Consider the following 21,014-nt stretch of genomic DNA (forward strand, 5'->3'; position numbering starts at 1 on the left):
TAGTCAGAGGTAGAGGAAGGAACATTGGTAGGGGAAGTTGGATGTGGGATCAGTGCTGGAACATTGTATGTCTAAAAACTCAACTATGAAAAACTTCGTAAATCACATCACTTTAATGAATTTTTAAAAAGAAGAAAAATATTAAAAATAATGAGTTGATTTCTATATGTAATATGATCTTTTATTGTTTGGAGGCCATGCTGCTGTGCTCAGAGCTTACTCTTTTCTCCAATCTCAGGAATTACTATTAGTTGTGCTCAGGGGACCATATGGGATAGCAAGAATGAACTCAGGTTGGTCATATGCAAGGCAGTGCCCTACCAGCTGTACTATCGCTCCAGTCTCTGTATGTCATGTAGTTTCCCACCAGACGCTCCTCACCAGAATTTGTAATTTATTACATTGACTGTTTATTTCCTTTAGAAATAAAATTTTAATTCTGGTGAGGCTAGCTACCTATTTAAAGAACAGATTAGCTCATTTATTTCAGTCACCCTTGTAATCACATAAGTAAATTCTGAGTACTTGTAAACTTTGTAAGTAATTTCATTCTCCATATACACACTGCAAGTGTACTCTGATAACATACCATTGATAACATGTCCATTGATAACAGGTAATATTTCTGCCTACTCCAAGACTCACCATCTCCTTGTGATTGGGGTAGTAGGTCTGATCAATTAGAGGGAACTCTTCTCTCCCTAGTTTCTTGTGCAGTCGAACCATCTGGGCAAACTAGATGAACAAGGAGAGCTATGGTTAACAAGACTTGAAGTCTTTTAGAATTCCAAGCTTACAAACTCCCTCAGTTCTCCTAAATCAAGCAGTAATTTTGAGCTCCCTCATGCATACACGCATGCATTACTACTTCTGCCAGTAGCACTCTTCCTATCACTTACCACCCAGGGCTTGTCACAGAAGTTGTAGACGGAATGTAAAGAGTTAACGCTGGGGATTCCAGCATATTGCAGCCCGATGACCAAGCTGCGGTAGTCTCCATTACGTGCCATGCTGAAAGCGTGCTGTCGGATCAGCACAAAGTCCGGCTTCAGAGACCTGGGGTGGCAGGGGTAGGAGTATTAAGAGTCCTCCCCCCACCCCACACAAAGCTCCACCATCCTTAGGATAAAAACAAGGTTTCTAAATCTACACAGCTCCTAGAAATTTCAAAGTGGTTTCTCACCTCAGCCCACATGCACAAGCTGTTTCTCTGCCACAAGCCCCTTTCTCCCATTCCATCTGGTGTCCCCCTTCAGCCTCTCCTATCTGCTTCTTTCTTCAAGAAGGTCGGGTTGCAGTGTACCCAGTCCTGATACTTCTGTCACACTCTTTCAAGCTGTTAGCTGCTAAGACTAAATTCTACCCTCAGACCTACTCTATGGGCTACTTTCACTGTCTGAAACATTTCTCCCTATTTCTTCCTGAAAATGTCTCTTTTTTCTGTTTGTTTGTTTGTTTGTTTGTTTGTTTTAGGTCACACCCGGCAATGCTCAGGGGTTATTCCTGGCTCTATGCTCAGAAATTGCTCCTTGGCAGGCTTGGGGAACCATATGGGATGCTGGAATTTGAACCACTGTCCTTTGGCATGCAAGGCAAATGCCTTACCTCCATGCTATCTCTCCCCCCTGAAAATGTCTCTTATACTACAGGTCTACACTATAAAAATTGCAAATACCATCTGAGAATCACACAGAGCTTTGTGGTTATATATTTTTTCTTAACACACTTATATTTTCTTATTTTCATTATTACAGTGAATAGAATGCAGCTTTCATTTCCTCCCTTCCTTACTCCCCTTCCTTCCTTCCTTCCTTCCTTCCTTCCTTCCTTCCTTCCTTCCTTCCTTCCTTCCTTCCTTTTCTTTCTTTCTCTTTCCTTTTCTTTTATTCACTCTTTAAATGTAGAACACCCAGCTCGATACATGGTGCTCAGTAAATATCTTTCAAATGTCAAATGTCAACAGCAGCACCTAGCACATAGTAGATACTGTATGACAAATTAATACTAAAAGTTCAATGTGTGATCTGCTGGTACCCTTGGCTCATCTTTGGGGGAGTCTAACTGATAGTACTCAGAGACTATTTCTAGTTATGTGCTTGGGGTTGCCCCCCATCATGGTGTTTGGGGAACCATGCAATTCTGGGGATGTAACCCAGTCCTCCTGCATTCAAAGCATGCAACTAATCCTTTGAGCCATCTCTTTGACCCTCCTTGGTTCTTTTGTGGTAGTGGTGGGGCATGAACCACAGCAAGCAGTGCTCAGGGACAGCTCCTGATACTCTGACATTATGCTCAGAAATATTCCAGGTGGACTCAGGTCGCATAAGGTGTCAGGGATCAAACCAGAGTTGGTTGTATTCAGTGCAAGTACCTTAACCCTTGTACTATTTCTCCAGACCATTCTTGACTCTTAAGAATAAAAGCAGTGTGCCCACATTCTGTGCTTATATTCTTTTTAAATTGAAATACACTTGCATTGTGTAATTTTTAGATGTATAGGCTTGAGAGAGAGCTTAACAGGTTGATCATGCTTTTCATTCAATAGGCTCAGTTTTCATTATTCTGCACTCTTTGTTCCTTGAATCACCTTTGGAATTGACTCCTACTGACAAAGCCAGGAATAGCTCCTGAACATCTCCAGATGTGGTCCAAAAACAAACAAAGAGTAATATGTACAATATAATGATTTAATATATTTGGGGGTTTCATGATGCTTTTGTGTTGTTTGGGGATCATAGCCAGCAGTGTTTGGGTCTATTTCTAAGACTGTGCTGAGGGGTGGCTCCCAGTGGCACTCAGGGGACCACACAGTGCCAAGGATTGAACCTGGGCCTCCATTATGCAAAGCATGTGATTAGCCTGTTAAACTATCGCTTTGGCTTTGATTCAATACATTTAATACTATAATATGATTGATATTATAGCATGATTTATATCTATCATATCACATAATTATTTTATTATGGAAATAATTAAGATTAAGTTTCTTTAAATGTTTAATGATTATGATACACTATTGTTATCCTTGTGCATTAGATATCAAAAACTTATCTATCAGTAACAAATTTAGACCTGCAACCACCTCACTTTTTCCATCTCTAGCCCATGATAAACACTATTTGTTTCTTATGAGTTAAGATTTTTTATATCCCCCATATAAATGATATGATAGGTCCTCAAATAGTATCATTATACTGAATGTCACCATGTTAAGATGGTAATGAGAAAAAATCCTGGTACACCTTAATATAACAGTATGAGAGGAGGACTTGTTTTTGTCTTACAACCTTTTACTTAAAATTAATTTCCACAAACCTATCAATGGCATTAAGTAAGAAATTATTGTACTTGTCTTTTCCATATTTATCTCACTTAGCATAATATCTGCAAGGTCTACCCATCTTGCCACAAATGGCAGGATTTACATCCTTCTCATGACTGAATATTATTCCATTATCTTTAGATCTTTCCCATAAAACAAGGCAGTCTTTTTATACTCACCGCACAACTTTGACCCCATTCCGAAGAACTTCCATGTCCACAGAGAATCCACCATTAGCATGAGCCACAAGATTAAGATCAGAAAATTCAGCCTGAAAAGAAAAAAAACACTCACTCATCATATAAAAATGATTACTCAGTTTGAAGCTTTGACAGTTGACCCCCAGGTGTTCACTTACTCCAACTAACCTGTTCTACTTTAATGTCAATTTCTCCATGGATCTTTTTCCCTTTGAAGTACTTTGTCCTGGAGAAGAAAACCAAATTGCACTCATTAATGTTCAAATTTCATAAAGACAAAACCCAGGCCAGTCCTCAGACCTCATCCATCCTTCCAGAGCCACCAGAGAAACAATTTATTTCTTGATAATACATGAAACACTTGGAAGAGCTCAACAATTTACTATGAACAATGACTCTTTGGTAATCCTCATTAAGATGTATAAATGTCAAAATTCATTGAAAACTATAAAATAAATTTTCAAACCAGAGACTAGTTTTCAAACTAGTCATCTTCTCATCACATGAATCACATAATCATTTCATTTTGTGAAAATCTTCACAAAATGAGGAATGTTTTGTAAACTGTAAATATGTTGAAAGTGTGCAGAGGAGACTGCAAAAATGTGTCAACATATGTTGAAAGTGTGTAGAAGGAAGTGGTTACTCTGGTGGGTTGGAACATTGCATACATAGAATCCTATCATTAAGTATTGTGAATTTTGGTGATGAAAATAAAATAAAACAAAAGTGTGTGAAGGTTTGTAAATGGTGATGGGTTATAAAATAAACTTACCATGTGGTTTTTAACCATGTTGGAACCTTGCAGAACAGCACTGGTCCAAGGACCAACCATTGAAAACCATGGCTAAAGAATACATAAGTATGAAGTGTGCATGGATACTACTCAGTCCTGTAACTGTTGTGCATCCTGAAGCATCTCTCTGTTCTCTCTCTGGCTGATTATCAAGGAAGAGCAAATTAATCACATGTGATTGTTCTCTGGAAGGGATGCAATAGTCATGATACAGCTGTATCAGGAAAGGAAAAGTGGGTTGATCAAGCAGGCTAACTGTTCTAAAGAAGGCAAAGCCAGCAATGATGAAGTTGGGGAAGAATTTAGCTGAATAGAGAGATGGATCCATCTTAGAGAAGATGAGAAGAAGCCATAGAAACATCACAAACTATTCTGTCAGTGTCCCTGAGTCCATACCCAGCTGGGCTCCATATCCACTGGCCTCCTCTCCTACACCCTATTCCTAACTGGCAAGTTTTTCCACAGACAGAAGTTGATTTCTAATCAGATTTTTGCTGAAAAGGGAATGAGAGGTGGAGCCTCTTCCAGGGATATCTAAATGTATATAGTTGGAGTTTCTGACAACACAACCATGCCATAGTGAATTCACTGCTATGCCCCAAAGACTCTTAGGCAGGAGTCTCAAACTTGCGGCCCTCCACACAACATTTTGTGGCCCTGCCCTAGAGGAATCTTTTTTGTTTGTTTGTTTGTTTTACTTGTTTGGGTCACACACCCCCAATGTTCAAGGCTTACTACTGACTTTGCACTCAAGGATCATCCCAACTTTGCCTACTGCGGCCCCCAGGTAAATTGAGTTTGAGACCCCTGCAAGCACAGCTATTTCCTTTTTACCTCTAACCTTTCCTTCCCCCAAGTGTGTATCTCTCTTGTGTGCACACACATAAATTTATACATATGTACACTCCATCACTGACCCAACACCTACATCTTACAGGTGCTAGAAGAAAATCTCTCTCAAAATTTCACTCAGAAATTTTCATAATTTCACCTTTTCGAATTTTGGGGTCACACGTGACTGTGATCAGGGCTTGTTCCAGGTTCTGTGCTTAGAGGTCTCTCTTGGTAGTGTTTGGAGAACCATATGCATTGCCAAGAATTGAACTCAGATCAACCACTTGCAAGCTTGCCTATTGTACTGTCTCTCTGGACCAAATTGCATTTTTTTCACTATCACTATTTTTTAAATCTTTTTCAATTCTAATAGATATTGTGGCATTGTGCTCAGCTGGCCTCCCAGAGGCAATGTACCCACAATACCAGCTGTTGACTATTCACAGTTCTGTTCCATTGGCAATTGTCTTTTTTTGTGAAGGAATTTTCTTGACCAATGTTGAGGTAGCTTATTTTTGGCAGCATATGGATTATACCTGGTCTATGAATGAAAACAAAGTCTAGCTCCTGTGCCTCAATATGGGCTGACTATGAGGAACCTCCTCAGAACTCAGAACTCCCCACAGGTCTGCTAAGGTCTCTGATATGCTGGGTGAACCAGCTTCTCTCTTTGCCCAAGCAGATCTTTCTTACAGGTATTGGTCCCGAAGTATTTCCCAATATGTCTCCTACATGAAAGTCTCCCTCAACATTTGTTTCCAAATAATTTGACCTAAAACAGTAGGTCAAAAGGGCCAGAAGGATAGTAAAGTGGGTAGGGCACTGGACTTGCACGTTGCCAGTCTAGATTTGAACCCTGAAACCTCTGATGGTCTCCAGAGCCCTCTCAAGGGTGATCCCTGAACAAAGAGCCATGGGTAAGTCCTAAGTACTGCTGGTGTGGCCCCAAAAAAAACAAGCAAACCCTCACCCAAATAAAATACAGTGTGTTGGAGAAGTCAGATTACAAAAAAGATTCTATTGCAATTTTGGGAGCTGAGTGACCTAGCAATCAACAAGAACCGAGCAGCTATCGTTGGTAGGAGGTAGACCCCAGAAAACATATGGTATGCTATAGAAACACAGCTACATCAATTCAAGGTTATGCAGGATGTCTGGGCTAGAATGTAAGTGGAATGCAACTAGGGGCATATGATCCTGTGATGCTGGAAATTTCTGTAGTGGAAAAAGATGTGATGAGCAGTTACAGAGCAGGTCCCTGTGGTTTTTGGAGCAGAAGTAATTTCTACTGACAGTGGATAGTAATGACATATTGGTGGAAGGGAATGTACCAGCTGGTGACATATCCTGGTACTTGACAGTCATGAGGGAAATGTAGCCAGATTTGAGTGACTGTTCTCTAAATGTCACTGATTCTCTGAAATCTGATATATGGGTGAATAAATACCAATGGAAGGAAAAAATGAGAAATCTAGAAGATTCATTGAGAGCAAGTAGAGAATTTGCATTGCACACGGCCAACCTGAATTTGATTCCTCCCATTCCATAAGATTCCCTGAGCTTGCCTAGGGTAATTTCTGAGCATAGATCCAGTAATAATCCCCCTAAACATTTCTGGGTGTGGCCCAAAAACTAGAAGAAAAATATGATATGCCCTCTTTCTGCTTGAAGATAAGAAAGATGTTTTGAAAGAAGTTTCCTTATAAGATAATGTGTGTTCCCTTTCAGAACCTATGACTTCTATGGGGCCAAAGTGGTAGCACAGTGGTAGGGTGTTTGCCTTGCATGCGGCCGACCTGAGACAGAACCAAGTTCGATCCCCGGCATCCCATATGGTCCCCCAAGCCTGCCAGGAGAGATTTCTGAGTGCAGAGCCAGGAGTAACCCTTGAGCGTTGCCAGGTATGGCCCAAAAACAAATGGAAGGAAGGAAGGAAGGAAGGAAGGAAGGAAGGAAGGAAGGAAGGAAGGAAGGAAGGAAGGAAGGAAGGAAGGAAGGAAGGGAGGGAGGGAGGGAGGGAGGGAGGGAGGGAGGGAGGAAGGGAGGGAGGGAGGCAGGGAGGAAGGGAGGCAGGGAGGCAGGGAGGCAGGGAGGCAGGGAGGCAGGGAGGGAGGGAGAAAAAGGAAGGAAGGAAGGAAGGAAGGAAGGAAGGAAGGAAGGAAGGAAGGAAGGAAGGAAGGAAGGAAGGAAGGAAGGAAGGAAGGAAGGAAGGAAGGAAGGAAGGAAGGAAGGAAGGAAGGAAGGAAGGAAGGAAGGAAGGAAGGAAGGAAGGAAGGAAGGAAGGAAGGAAGGAAGGAAGACAAACCCGTGACTTCTTCCTCTTTCAGAGATCAGGTTAATAACAGACTCAAATCCTAAGACTGGTAGAGGCCAGACAAAGAGAGACTGTTTGCAAAGGGAAAAGAGGGATGACATACAGGGCAACATAAGCATCTGGAGTTTGAGCATGCACTCTCTCTTTTTCCTGAAGACAATAGATCAAGAGGGAAGCATAAAATTAGAGCATTCTCCCAAGATATAGAACTTAAAACACTGGCAATGACTCTCGGAGATGTTGCTGACACACTACTGGGATGACTCATGAAGCTAAGCGAAAACAATGAGCTGCACTAAATTAAGCAGAAAAGCCAGAACTCTCATGACAGTATAAGGAGGAAAAGCATCAAAAGGCTGAGAAAAGCAGACATGTTTTACAGTAGATATTGCTTATATCTGGAAAGCTAACAGGAAGACTATATTTCATGACAGGAGATGGGGATATATTTAACTTTAAAAATAAGGAATATTCTGGCAAGAGTGGCCCCAAGCAGGTTAGGAAACAGTAGATATAAGGTAATAACTGAAGTCCTGGTTCATGTATAATAGGTATACTGGATCCACAGTTATATCTAGAAACCACTTTCCCAGTTCATGCATGTATATAATTGGCTCTATTCTCTAAATATATATTTATATATAATTTATGTATATATAATAAATATATTTATTTTAAATATATATAAAATATATAGTAGAAATATAAAATATATTTATATATAAAATCTATATATAAATGCCTCTGAAACTAAAGTCCCTTTGTCCCAATCAAAACAGAAAATCAAAGACTATATTCTATCTATTCCATATGTTATGATGAAGATTAACTGCACCCTGGATCATCTCAAGAATTTAGGGGCACTAGTTCTATCATAGCTTCATTGAATTAAACAGTCCAGCCATCAAGAAAACTAGATAGATCTTAGAGGATGTGTATATAATCCTGCAGGCTTTGTTTGAAGCTATTTTACTGGACATGCAACCATTGCTAGAGATTAAAAGCTCCCAAGTATAGCAGGTGGATAGGAACTTAGTGAATTCATTATTTTCTTTTTTTCTCAGAAAAGTATCAGAAACATGGGACTGACAATACTTGCTGATGATTCTCCCAGAGAGCTATATCTCTTACCCTGTGTGTCTAAAGGGACTTAGACTATCAAGACAGAATTTTACAGCATACTACTATATTGATTACAACATACTGATTAGGCAAGATGAGCAAGACAAGCTTAGCACATTGTCTTGATAAAAATTGTGCATTCTAGGGGCTGGAGCAATAGTATAGCAGGCAGGGCACTTGTCTTGTATGCAGTTTATCAGGGTTCAATACCTGGTACCACATATGGTCATCTATGGGATCTCCAGGAGTCCTTGCCAGGAATGATCTCTGATCAGAGAACTGAGTAAGCACTGAGCACTGCCAGGTATGTCCCAAAACTACTACTAGTAGTAGTAATAATAATAATAAGTATAAAAAAGAATCATGCACAATGTGGGTAATAAATTTTACAAAATTCAAGAGTGTTTCATATTAGTAAAACCTTGGAGACAGATATAGTACAGCAGGCAAGGTGCTTGCCTTGTACATAGCTGAATCAGGATTGATTCCTGGAACCCTGTGTTGCCCCAAGCCCACCAGGAATGATCCCTGCGTCCACAACCAGGAGTACGTCCCGTGTGTTGCAAGTCAGCCCCTGAAAAGGTTGACTGATGGAGGGATGGAGGATGAGGTCTTTCCCCTCCAGCTGGGAGCACGCGTCTGCCACCCTGTCCAGCCGACGGTTCTGAGGTGAATTGGCAGGTAAACAGCTCGCAGACAGTCAGGCTTGTGGAAATTTTAGCTTTATTCCGTGGACAAGACTGAAGTCCAAAGTCTCAGCCTTAGTTCCAGCCAAAAGCCTCTCGCCTTCCACAGACCCTTGTTTTTATCCCCCAGAATCAGGTACCACCCAATGGTGGGATCAGATACCACCCAATGGTGGAAGCAGAATCAGGTACCACCCTAGAGTGGGGGCAGAATGCCAGGTCACATCCTAGGGTAGGGCACAATCACCGATCAGGGTAGGGTCAGTAACATAATAATCCCATAAACACAACACCATGCATCACTGGGATGTTCCAAAAAACAAAATAATCTTTAGGGATTAGTAGTGTGGGGTATGGTAGAACAGCCTCACCAAAGAATAGGATAAATTGTTTTATACTTTAACTATGTATATAGAATCACAATGCCTGAAGAGCTTCTTTAGGTTATGGAGGCAGCATAGTCCACACCTGCAAATGTTTTGACCTATATTTCAGATGACACGTAAGATTGCCAGGTCTGGGTGGGGACCAGACCAGAAAAGGTTTTGCAGTAGGTTTAGTCTGTGATTTAAGCAGTTCTTTCACTTAGGTTATATGATTTTATAAGTCATATGATATTGGGAGTGTTAGTCATGAAGGAAACCCCATCTTGGGTTTCAGGACCAAGGATATGTCACTGACATCAGAGAATTATATACTGATACCTTTTGAGAAACAAATCTTGGTGCAAGAAAGCATGCTTGGCCATGTGACATGACGTGACTATGGATCTAAAAGTTACAAGCTGGGTCCTCTCAAGTATGTCAAATAATAAAGCCACATGAATCAAGCAGTAAAGACCAAGTCCAAGCAAGGTCAAGAAACTTGTCTTAAATAATACCAGGTGTGGCCCCTGAATACAGATCCAGGAAGGATCCTGAGCATCAATGCATGAACCCCCTTCACTCTCCAAAAAGAAGTTCTAAGATATGCACACAATACTATAGCACTCAACTATAAGATAGAAACTTGCCTTTAATCACAACATAGATGGATCATCATGCTAAGGAAAGTGAGTCAGAAGGAGAAAGACAAACACCAGATAATTTCATGTGTTAGGTATAAATAAACTCTTAAACAATGAAAATATAAAAGAAACTTGTCTTAACAGGCAAGCTGGGGTCCATGTTACTCACACTGTTGTGCTCAGTCTTCCATCCCTTCAGAAGGTACCCAGTGATGAAGTACAACTCTACATTTGGATCACAGATACATTGTTACACTCCAGTATCATTTGGGTGGTTTTGAAATACTCCTGATGGACAAATCTTAGAGCAGTGAATCTGGTCATTGACTTGATGTGTGTGGTCCGTGAAAATATATACATATATTTGTATATATATTTATTTACTATTGGATATTAGGGAATGGCTTGACAGATTGATCAGAAGCCTTGAAGGAAAAATATGGAAGATGAGAATAAGAAGATCTGAAGAGATAAATGTCATCAGACATATAAGTGGCCAAAATGTGAGGAATGAATATTTTATATTGTATGATAATACCCACTCGTCAGCATCCACAAAGAAAGTGGCATGAAACAACCAGGTAGATGCAATGAATCAGTCAGCTGATGTCAGACAGCCTTTCAAATCAGCTACACCAGTACAAACATATAGATACATGAAATATATAGTATGAATAGCAAAGCTAGAGGTAATGTATGATTCCTACAGTGCTAATGCTAAAATCTCCAATCTACCAGAAACAAAGACCAAGATGCTGATGTCAGTAGTGGGAAGTTTGTTTTATTGGGCCTTTTCCATGCTAGAAAAAGTCATGATTAAGATATTCTTTTTTTTTGTGGTTTTTGTGTCACACCTGGCAGTGCTCAGGGGTTATTCCTGGCTCCAGGCTCAGAAATTGCTCCTGGCAGGCACGGGGGACCATATGGGGCACCGGGATTCAAACCGATGACCTCCTGCATGAAAGGCAAACGCCTTACCTCCATGCTATCTCTCCGGCCCCTGATTAAGATATTCTAAATATGGACTTGCTTTTCCTGAGTTCAAGACCTTAGCCAGTCCCACTGTCTAAGACTTGCACAACATTTAATCCACTAGAATAGGACTCCATATAACATCACACCACCAACCCAGAGGTCATTTTTCTGTAGAGGAGGTGCAGAAGGAGGCCCTTTACCATGGACTTTACCTATGACATTACAAACCACAGTACTGAGAAGCTGCTGACCTGACAGCAATGGAATAACTTGGTATATATCCCAGGTGCAATTCCAGTTGGAATTTCAGGTTGACCCTAATTATCAGGACATGGGGCTGGTGCTACACAGTGAGGACAGGGAATACTATGTCTAGATTCAACGTGATCATGTTGTGCTTCTGTTAGTTCTCTTTGTTCAACTATGACAGCAAATGGAAGAGGCATAGCCACAATCTCAGAAGGACTTGGGAGTAAAGAACTCAGAGGTCACTTAATAAATCACTCACAAGATAAGCCACTGATACCAAGTTTTACTAGTTGAATATGGGGAATCTAGAATTTAAATAGTAGAGAAAGTAGTCTATGGATATCATTTATGGTTTTGCAATCAATGGAGGTAGTTGAGGCAGATCTACAGTGGGGGTGATTGTAGGTCATCCCACTAACCTTGCAATTACCAGATGTGATGAACTTACTCTAGGAAACAAAGTAAATCAGAGCAGTACAGAGCAGCACAAAGGGTCACTTATGTGCTACACCAGGATCCTCAAGGCTCTCCTTCAGATCCTTCACTTCCCAGCTTCTGGGAAGGGAATGTCTGTTATTGAAGGCACATGGTGCTGTCCTTTGATCCTCTGAAGCAGGTATTTTTCTTTTCAAAGGCTAAATCCTGAAGACAATGTCTGAGCAAGAATACAAAAGCCTGACCTTAACTGGGACAATACCAAAGGGTCATTCCAGTTCCAGGGTTTTCCAGATGACTGGTTGAGGCCTCTGTTATGGCTGCATCATAGCTCACCCTTTCCTTCTGCCAAAAATTGCTTCTCCCACTCCTCCTCCATAACAGGTGCTGTTCCCAAGAGCTCTCCCAACAAATCTGCACACAAATCTGAGTCTCAGGGTCTGATTCCAGGGAAGTCTAAGAAAAGAAGCTAAAATATGAAATATAGTTTATATAACTCACACCATTATTTATATAATACTCACTGAGTATATGTAATATGTTATATAAGACACATATTTATATGTGTCTTGATAATATATAATAGACACTATATTGCATATCACATATTAAATAGCTATATCTAAGGTATGTAATAGAATGTATATAAGTATGTATATAATTCGAATAAAAATTTCAGTAATTATATATCTTTATAAGAAGCTTATATTTCCTATATATTTCATAAATAAAAGCATATATATTATATATACATACTACAAAGCCATTATATAACAAACATGATGAGTCAGCCAATATAACATATAGTGAACATTATTTATTATATATCTTATTGGTTGGAGCAACAGTTTTCTAAATAAAAATTATACTTACTATGTACAATAAACTCTTTTAATTTCTATTTTCATTTACTTTACTTCATTAAGAAAATGGCGTGCTGGCCACAAGCCAGTAAGTGGCCCACAGTTTAAAAAACATTAAATGCATTATCGCTAAAAAATAGGAAATGAGATTTTTATATGTGTATATATATAGATATATAAGGAATTTTTCATGTCATGGTGCACAAATAAGATTTATATATAAAAAATAAAAAGAGGAAATGAGGAGCCAGAGTGATATCACAGCGATAGGGTGTTTTCCTTGCACGTGGCCGACTCAGGTTCTATCCCTGGCATCCCATATCATTCCCCTGAGCCTACCAGGTGTGATTCTGTGTGCAGAAGTAACCCCTGACCACCACAGGATATGGCACAAAAACAAAAAAAAATTAAAAAAGAAGAAATGAATCTCAGCTTAGAATATATAATTTTAAACTATGTAAGATTTGCTACCTAAGAAGGAACGAGTGGTAAGGTTTGATGGGAAAGGTGTTAGATTGTACTTAGTTGCACAATACATTAGATTTTGTACAACAACCTTACTTGAGGTCAAACTTCCTGACATTTGCATGGTTCTGCCTATGTCTACAAGTTGGTGATACAGAAAATTCTGTTCTATATTTATAGAGCCTGTGAATATAGGCTCTCTGCCTTCATTCATCCCACCTGGCCTATGGGAGACAGTACTAGAATATTTACTATGTGGAGAGTAAGAAAAGACTGGAGCAGTTTCTGAGATAAAGAGGGGATTCTGAAATCTGAAAGGAATGGGAAGAAGCTTTCAGTGAATTTGGCAAGTGGCTAATAGGTGTTTTCTATAAAAACTACAAAGAAAATGGAAAATAATGGCATTGTGACTATGGAAAGAAGAGAGATATTGTAATTAATCTGAAGGTAACTAATAAATTATGGATAAATAAAGGGATTAAAAAAGAAGTAAAGAATCTTTTTGGAGAACTGGTGTGGAGGTGTATCTAAAGTATGTTGATTAGCAAAAGGCTTCATTTAGGTTTACTGACTTCAGTGGAGCAATTCAGCCTGGAAGATGCCTTCTCTATAAGAAACTTCTGCCAAGAATGTGAGCATTGGTGAAGGAATTATATAACATGTGTTCAATAAATGCTTTATGGATTGATGGAGAAAAGAAGGATGTGGTTGTCTGAATTTACTACAGTAAATATTTTTTTTGTTTTTGGGCCACACCCAGCGGTGCTCAGGGGTTACTCCTGGCTGTCTGCTCAGAAGTAGCTCCTGGCAGGCACGGGGGACCATATGGGACACCGGGATTCGACCCAACCACCTCTGGTCCTGGATCGGCTGCTTGCAAGGCAAATGCTGCTGTGCTATCTCTCCGGGCCCTACTACAGTAAATTATTAATGAATAAATTTCAATAGTGATGGGGGCACCCAGGGAGATAGCTACTAAGTGGGTTAATGAATGCAGTTGATGCAGAGAATACAGGGAGTACACATTGTGAAATTCCAGGGTTGTTTAGGGTGAAAGACAGAATGAAGATTATTTGAATGGGGAATTAGGATCACAAGAAAGGATGAGAAAAGTCTTTGAATATGGGATTCTTAAAGTATAAAAAAGTGGTCATTAATCAAATATACCATTGAAAATGTAAGAATCAACTTGGCAGACAGGACTACAGAGATAGAAAAGTGAAGTGGTGGGGTTTTTTTTACTATATAATAGTGATTAATATATGCCTTATGCTTATGGAAATAATGCAATATTTTTGTAGAATAAATGCTCTGAATAGAGAAATGCTCCTGGGTAAGGGTTTCTGTATGGAGGAGTGATATATTTAATTTGGGCTGAAGTAAACTCCTGGAGAAAAAGCTCTTGAGATAGGAACAGAAACATCTAGACTTGAATAAAATGCCGATTATACTTACCTTAAAAAAGGAAAGACACCAATTATATAATAGATATTTGATAAATGTTTACTGGATTAAATAGAAGATCCTTTGAAGTAGGAATGCAATATTGGGAGAGGAAATTCTAGTGACAAAGATGTAAAAAATTATAACCTTATAACCTGGGCTCTGTATTTTTTCAAAGAAAAGGAGCCTAGAGAGAGATTTTATGATTGGTGTAGGTTCTTCTACAGATGTTGAAGGGAAATGTTCTCCCTACACACAACAGGCACTTTGTATATTCCTTTTTGTTTGTTTTGGGCCTCTTCACTTGGGGATCACTCCTGGCAGTGATCATGGGACCTATATGGTACCAGGGATGAGACCCGTGTCAGTCGCATGCAAGGCAAGTGTCCTATCCACTGTACTATCGTTCCAGCTTCATTTTATATACTCGTAAGAGTTCTACTGGAAGAGAAGAATTTATGATGAATAGAGAGCCAAGGATGTAGTTTGAGCTGTAGAACTGCCTTGTATATATGAGGCCTCCCTGGTACTGAACACAAAAATGGTCTTTGGTTCGAATTCCAGCATCCCATATGGTCCCCCAAGACTGCCAGGAGCGATTTCTGAGTGTAGAGCCAGGAGTAACCCCTGAGTGCTGCCGGGTGTGACCCAAAACCCAAAAAAAAAAAACCCGAAAAAGAAAAAGAAAGGTCTTGGGGCAGGAGAGATAGCATGAAGGTAGGGCGTTTGCCTTGCATGAAGAAGTGGTTCAAATCTTGGCATCCCATATGGTCCCCCGAGCCTGCCAGGAGCGATGTTGAGTATAGTGCCAGGAGTAATCTCTGAGCACCACTGGGTGTGACCCAAAAACTAAAAAAAAAAAAAAAAAAAGAAAAGAAAAAAGAAAAAGAAAAAGAAAGGTGTTTGGGGAGGAAGCATGACCACAATGCACACAGAAGGAAGATATTCCATAAAGTGAAGTGAAACCATGTCTCTCAGGAACCCTGGAGTAAAAAGCAAAAAGTATTATGAGCAAAGGTAATTATAATTGAGCTCTTGGCAGATCTGAATTAAGTGTTCACTAAAAAGAAAGGTCTTTGTAGAAGAGGTGTTAGGGATGGGTATACAACTGGATCCATTAGATGGAAAGCCTTTTGGAGAAGGGCAATTGCAAAACTTGATATATGTATGTTTGGCTCTCCTTTTGCAGGAGGAAAGGCTTGTTTGTAAATGGTACAGGATAGGACATACAGCAGGTGCTCCAAAAATGCTCCAAGGAGTAATTAAAAGAAAAAGGCCTTTCATTGAAATGGTGCACAGGAAATTCTAGATCTCTGATCACTGTATTAATTAGAGGCAAAGACATTTATGGAGAATCTAAGCTTGTGTCATACAGAATATGAAAACATGCATATTGTAGCCATTGGTCAAAAAAGGATACTAGGGATGAAAGGGTTTGGGGAACGAAGTAAAAAGGAAGCACTCAATAAATGCTTGCTGAATATACTGGGGCAAAAGAGTCTTTAGGGAAAACTCACCAAGTAAACAGTTGATAAATACTAAGTGGCTTCACCTAAATAATGTTCTTTAAAAAAACACAGTTCAATAAATGGTTGGGTGGGTGGGGGAATAAAGGAGGCAATCGATAAATGTTTTTTTAGATCCATCTAGAAAGGATTTGAAAAGGATTTCGGGGAGGGAGTCTGAAGATGAGTCACACACATACGGTTCAAAATGCTACTGAAACCTCATTTGAGGAAAATTATATGCTTGAGAAAGGACTTGGGGATGGGGTATACATCAAGCACTTCACACATATACCTCCTAGATTCTTTGGAGAAATAGGCCTTAAGGTCTTGAGTGGGGGTGGGGGGACCTAGAAGGCTTTCAAAATAAGGCTCACATGATTCATGAAAGGCAAATGCTTTTCTGAAGTGGGATACACAGCAAACACCCAATGATTACTTGATAGTAAAGGGTCGTTGAGAGGGTTGGTTGGATGGGGCACACAGCATGTTCTTGTTACATACTCACAAGCTCTATTAGAAGACCTTAGGGTGAGGGTGAAGAGCAACAAGGCACCAATCACATTCTCAATGGAATTTTCACAACATTCAAGGAAATCAAAGTCCTTGGGCAAGAGCTATCTGTTGAGACACACTGCAGGAATTCGATAAATGCTTATGAGAGATCTAGAGGACAAGGCTATTGGGGTGTTGGTTTGGGGGGGGTAGGGTGCATTAGGCTCAGGCAGGTTGACAGGTAATAAAACCAAAGCTTTGGGCAGGGAAGTAAACAGCAACTGCCAGATAACTGCTCCCTGTATGGATCAAAAGCAAAATAGGAGGAAGACAGAAGGGGGGCACAGGGGATGGGGGGCAAGGGAGGGAGGGGCATACAAGAAGAACCCAGCAAAATAATTGAAAGGAAATTGGTTTGGGAGAGGGCTAGTGCCAGGCACACACGGGAAAGCATTCGTGGTAACCGCTTACCAGTCAGTGTGGGGCTCGTCGATGACCAGCAGCACCTTGGCGGCGGCGCCCCCGCGGCCTCCGCCCCCAGATCCTCCGCCCACCTGCTCGCTGAAGGTGGCCGCGGCCGCTGCTGTGGTCTGCTTGACCGCATTGGACAGAGAGGAGAAGAAGCCACCGCCCCCCGAGGAGCTAGGGCTAGGGGCGGCTGGGGAGGCCACGGGGGCGGCCACGGAGGCCCTCTCAGCAGTGGCAGTCGCGGGCCCGGGAGTGGCTCCGGGGCTGGGGGCAGAGGGAGGAGGTGGGGGCGGCTGAGGGCGCTGCAGGTCTGTCATGTACCCATTTGGCAGATTGGCCATGAAGTTGCTGTCCGACAGGCGGCGCCGCAGGTAGTTCATGGTTGCGGCGCGGGGCAGGTGGTCTTCCGAGCAGTCTGGTCTGAAGCCGCGGGGGTGGACCGCGCGGGGCCCAGGAGCCCAACGCCACTCTGAGGCACGACGTGACTCTACTGCTGCCCACTGCAGACTGAGGCAGCTCGGAGTCGCCACCGCCGCAGCGCGGATGGTCGCGCCCGGACACCCCTATCTTGTGCCCCACGTGGTGCAGTCCAGCTGGGCAGGCGGCAGTGTGGACGCGACCAAGGCGACCTGGCAGGGGAGTTTGCGGAGGAACGGCCAGTGACGTCAGCGCGTCTTCAGTGGTGGGGCGGTGGTGGCGCGCGCTGGCTGGCGGGGGCGAAGGCGCTGTCCGCTGTGCTGAAGGCTACAGTGCGCACGCGCGACGCTGCATCCCAGTTTCCCTTCCCCCGCCCTGATGGGGGATGCGCAATTGCGGGCAGGGGGTGTCGGTTGTCGTGGCGGCCTGCTCTGTGGTCAAGCAAGTCTCCCACACTGCCTTATCCTGCTATTCATGCCCACTGGCACCAATAAATAGGATCCTCTGTAGTTACTAGAATTCCTGTTTTGATATTGACCACAGAAGGAATTGGGGGTGCAGGGGGAGTGGAGGGGGGTGAAGGCATATTCAGAGACCCAAAAGTAGGGGAAAAGCCCCTTATCAGCAAGTGGCATGGGGGGAGAGTCACACGCGCTATGTTGCGGGGAGATCAGTCTTCCAAGTCACATAGGCTCAGCTAGGCAGAGAAGTGTGCGGGGGTGGTGCAGACAACATCAGACAAGCGGAGGTGGACATTTGGGTGGGATACACACCCTTGTCCTCGATGGTAGGGGACCAGAAGGCACGTAGGAATGAGACATACGTGGAGATATATGTAGACATTCCCCAAAATATGAAAACACATGGAATTATGAATAGGGAGCATACACTGATCTAGGTCTCCACATAGGCATAAACCCCAGGGTAGTAGATAACATACATTGATTTATACATGTGAATAAGACCTACACCTATATACAGAGACCCAGGTGAACTTATATGAGCATCTATATCCATACAAAATGCATAGATACAGATAACCATGGACAAAGCTAGATCTGCTGTGTAGAGACATTTCCTGATATGTGTTCATCACACTCCCCAGACAACCATACATACACACAACCAATTTATACACTCCTTTCTACCCTGGACAAAGCTCAAAACCATGATACCACCTGGTAATATCAGCTCTCATGGCTGTTCCACCATCACCTCATTTACAATAAGGTATACAGAATAAGTGCCAAATATTGCTTGTGATTGGGGATGTAGTTCATTGATGGAGTGATTGCCTAGCATGAAAAGCACTCTGGATTTGATCCACAGACTGAAAAACAAATAATGCTTGCAATATGAGCAAATAACCTTTATGCTCTGAGCAGAGGTGGACTTTTGAAGCCATTCTATCAGTTCCTACAGGGCCTGAGTGATAGTACAGCGGTAGGGCATTTGCCTTGCATGTGGCTGATGGACCCAGGTTCAGCTCCTGGCATCCCATACGGACACCTGAGCCTGTCAGGAGTGATTTCTGAGAGCAGAGCCAGGAATAATGCCTGAATGCCTCCAGGTGTGGGCCCACCAACAGATTTTAACTACAATAAAAGTACAAATCCATTGAAAAATAATTTGTTGACAGATTGAACTCACTGTTCAAAGAGGCTGTTTATAAGCATTGTCTCATCCAATCCTCACCATTTTATTGGGTGGGTAATATAATTTCTATTTTGCATTATGAGGGGAACCAAGAATTATAATTCATCCCAAAAAGGGTCTGGCTCAGTTGTAATATCAGAAAAAGGTGCTATTTTTGCAAAAATTAGTGGCAATATGGCAGGAATATGATTGAGGAGGACCTGTGGTGCATGGTAATAGGAATGGACCTATTCTGTTCCCTATTCCTCTTAGTGAAACAAAGAGGTAAAACTAAGAAAAAGGCAAAATTTGGAAGCGTTTCTGCTTTAACCTGTAGAATTAATAAATGTCAATTAATAATTGATAATTTTCTATATTTATATGTTCATTTTTTATTTGCTACTTAAAGCACTTGTGTGTTTAAACATCTTTTAAAGCAAGTAATATGGAGTCAAGATTTCTTAGATTCAATCAGGGGTGTCATCAAACCTTTGAGGAATTGGCTTAACAGACCCTGGATTTAGTTAACCTCATTTGTAAAAATGATCTACCCACATTTAAGAAGGAGAGGGAAGATAATCTTTATATTTCTTCATGTACTATAGCTTCATGTATCATGCAAGGAATGTCCTCCCATGCTCTCAAGGATCATTGTTGGCCAAGGGTCTCCAGGAGAAATCCCCTTTTCCAAGACTCGGATTCTACGTGTCTGTTTTTTGGTTCCCAAAATAAATACTGCCGAACTATCCTGTTTCCTCTTTCATCTCAGCTCCAGTACTACTTTCAGGCATTTTCCTTAGCCATTCCTTCTCTTTATGTCCTGATGCCCTGGCATAGCTTACCTGAATGTTTCTCAGAAGAGGAATTTTACGTTTACTGCAAAGTTATCTGCAAAGTATATGCAGCTTCTTTTTCTTCACCTTTTTTACATCAAGTCCCATACATGGATGGGACACAGAATCTCCGAAACACACTTCCTCTAATTTTGGCTCAGTAACTGAAGCAATCAAGTTGTGCTGAATCTACAGTGCCATTTATAGGGGATGAGAGCATCTTCAGTTCCAAAGACTGTACTTTTCTGGGAACTCAAGAACAGCTCCTCAGTAATTTGCCTTCAGCCCACCTCTCCCTAGGGCCCACAATCTTGAGCCTTTCTCTTATTATTTGTGGCCCCTCTGCCATTCCATGTCCAGAGAGCTTAGTTCTATAAATTAATTTTTATCAAGTTTTCTGCAGAGCAATGAGGACTACCCTTCCCCTAAGAGTATTTCAGTTTCCTTAGGCAGAGGTAAGGCTCTTTTGAACTTTTTTCATCTTTCCAGTGAGCAACGACTCTATCACACATACTAACATATGCTCATAACATAGTGGCACCCACATTTATAACACACATTTAAGTCCCTTTAATGAAAATGTACATGTACACTTTGAGCTTGTTAAGGTGCACACACAGTTCTAACTTCACATGCACTCTACATATATTCAATATGTCCTTTCTCTGGCACAGACCCATAGGTCAGCGTATCACACATACACAGATATGCAGTCAAATTCCATTTGAGGGAGGGGATAAATCTATGCCACCTGAAATCAGAACTCTCTTTTACTTTGGGTTAGTCTTCCCAGAATGACCAAATGTTCATCAGCTTCGTCATTATTTTAACTTATCAACTGACCCATTTTATACAAGAGGAAATGACTCAGAGAAGTGAGTAGCATACTGTTTGATTTTGGGTATAAGCAAATTCTCATGGGAATCTTTCCATCCAAAGTGGTCTCTCCAC

The 21,014-nt window shown here is 41.4% G+C and overlaps 2 protein-coding genes across 3 annotated transcripts in view; both read right to left on the reverse strand.

Annotated features, from left to right (window-relative positions):
- SYN1 (synapsin I) overlaps positions 1-17,800 on the reverse strand; it is a 74,699-nt gene extending 56,899 nt beyond the window's left edge. The window contains exons 1-5 of one of the 2 annotated variants that reach the window (XM_049767227.1): positions 17,182-17,800; positions 3,691-3,748; positions 3,502-3,593; positions 900-1,056; positions 646-735 (exon numbers count right to left, since the gene is read on the reverse strand). In XM_049767227.1, the coding sequence (XP_049623184.1) occupies positions 646-735; positions 900-1,056; positions 3,502-3,593; positions 3,691-3,748; positions 17,182-17,558 (774 nt within the window). In that variant the 5' untranslated portion in view covers positions 17,559-17,800. The remainder of the gene's footprint in view (positions 1-645; positions 736-899; positions 1,057-3,501; positions 3,594-3,690; positions 3,749-17,181) is intronic. The other variant, XM_049767226.1, reaches the window with a different exon arrangement.
- ELK1 (ETS transcription factor ELK1) overlaps positions 1-21,014 on the reverse strand; it is a 679,088-nt gene that overhangs the window by 622,045 nt on the left and 36,029 nt on the right. The window lies entirely within an intron of this gene.

This window comes from Suncus etruscus, chromosome X, assembly GCF_024139225.1.
Source record: "Suncus etruscus isolate mSunEtr1 chromosome X, mSunEtr1.pri.cur, whole genome shotgun sequence".
In the NCBI taxonomy this organism is placed as follows: domain Eukaryota; kingdom Metazoa; phylum Chordata; class Mammalia; order Eulipotyphla; family Soricidae; genus Suncus; species Suncus etruscus.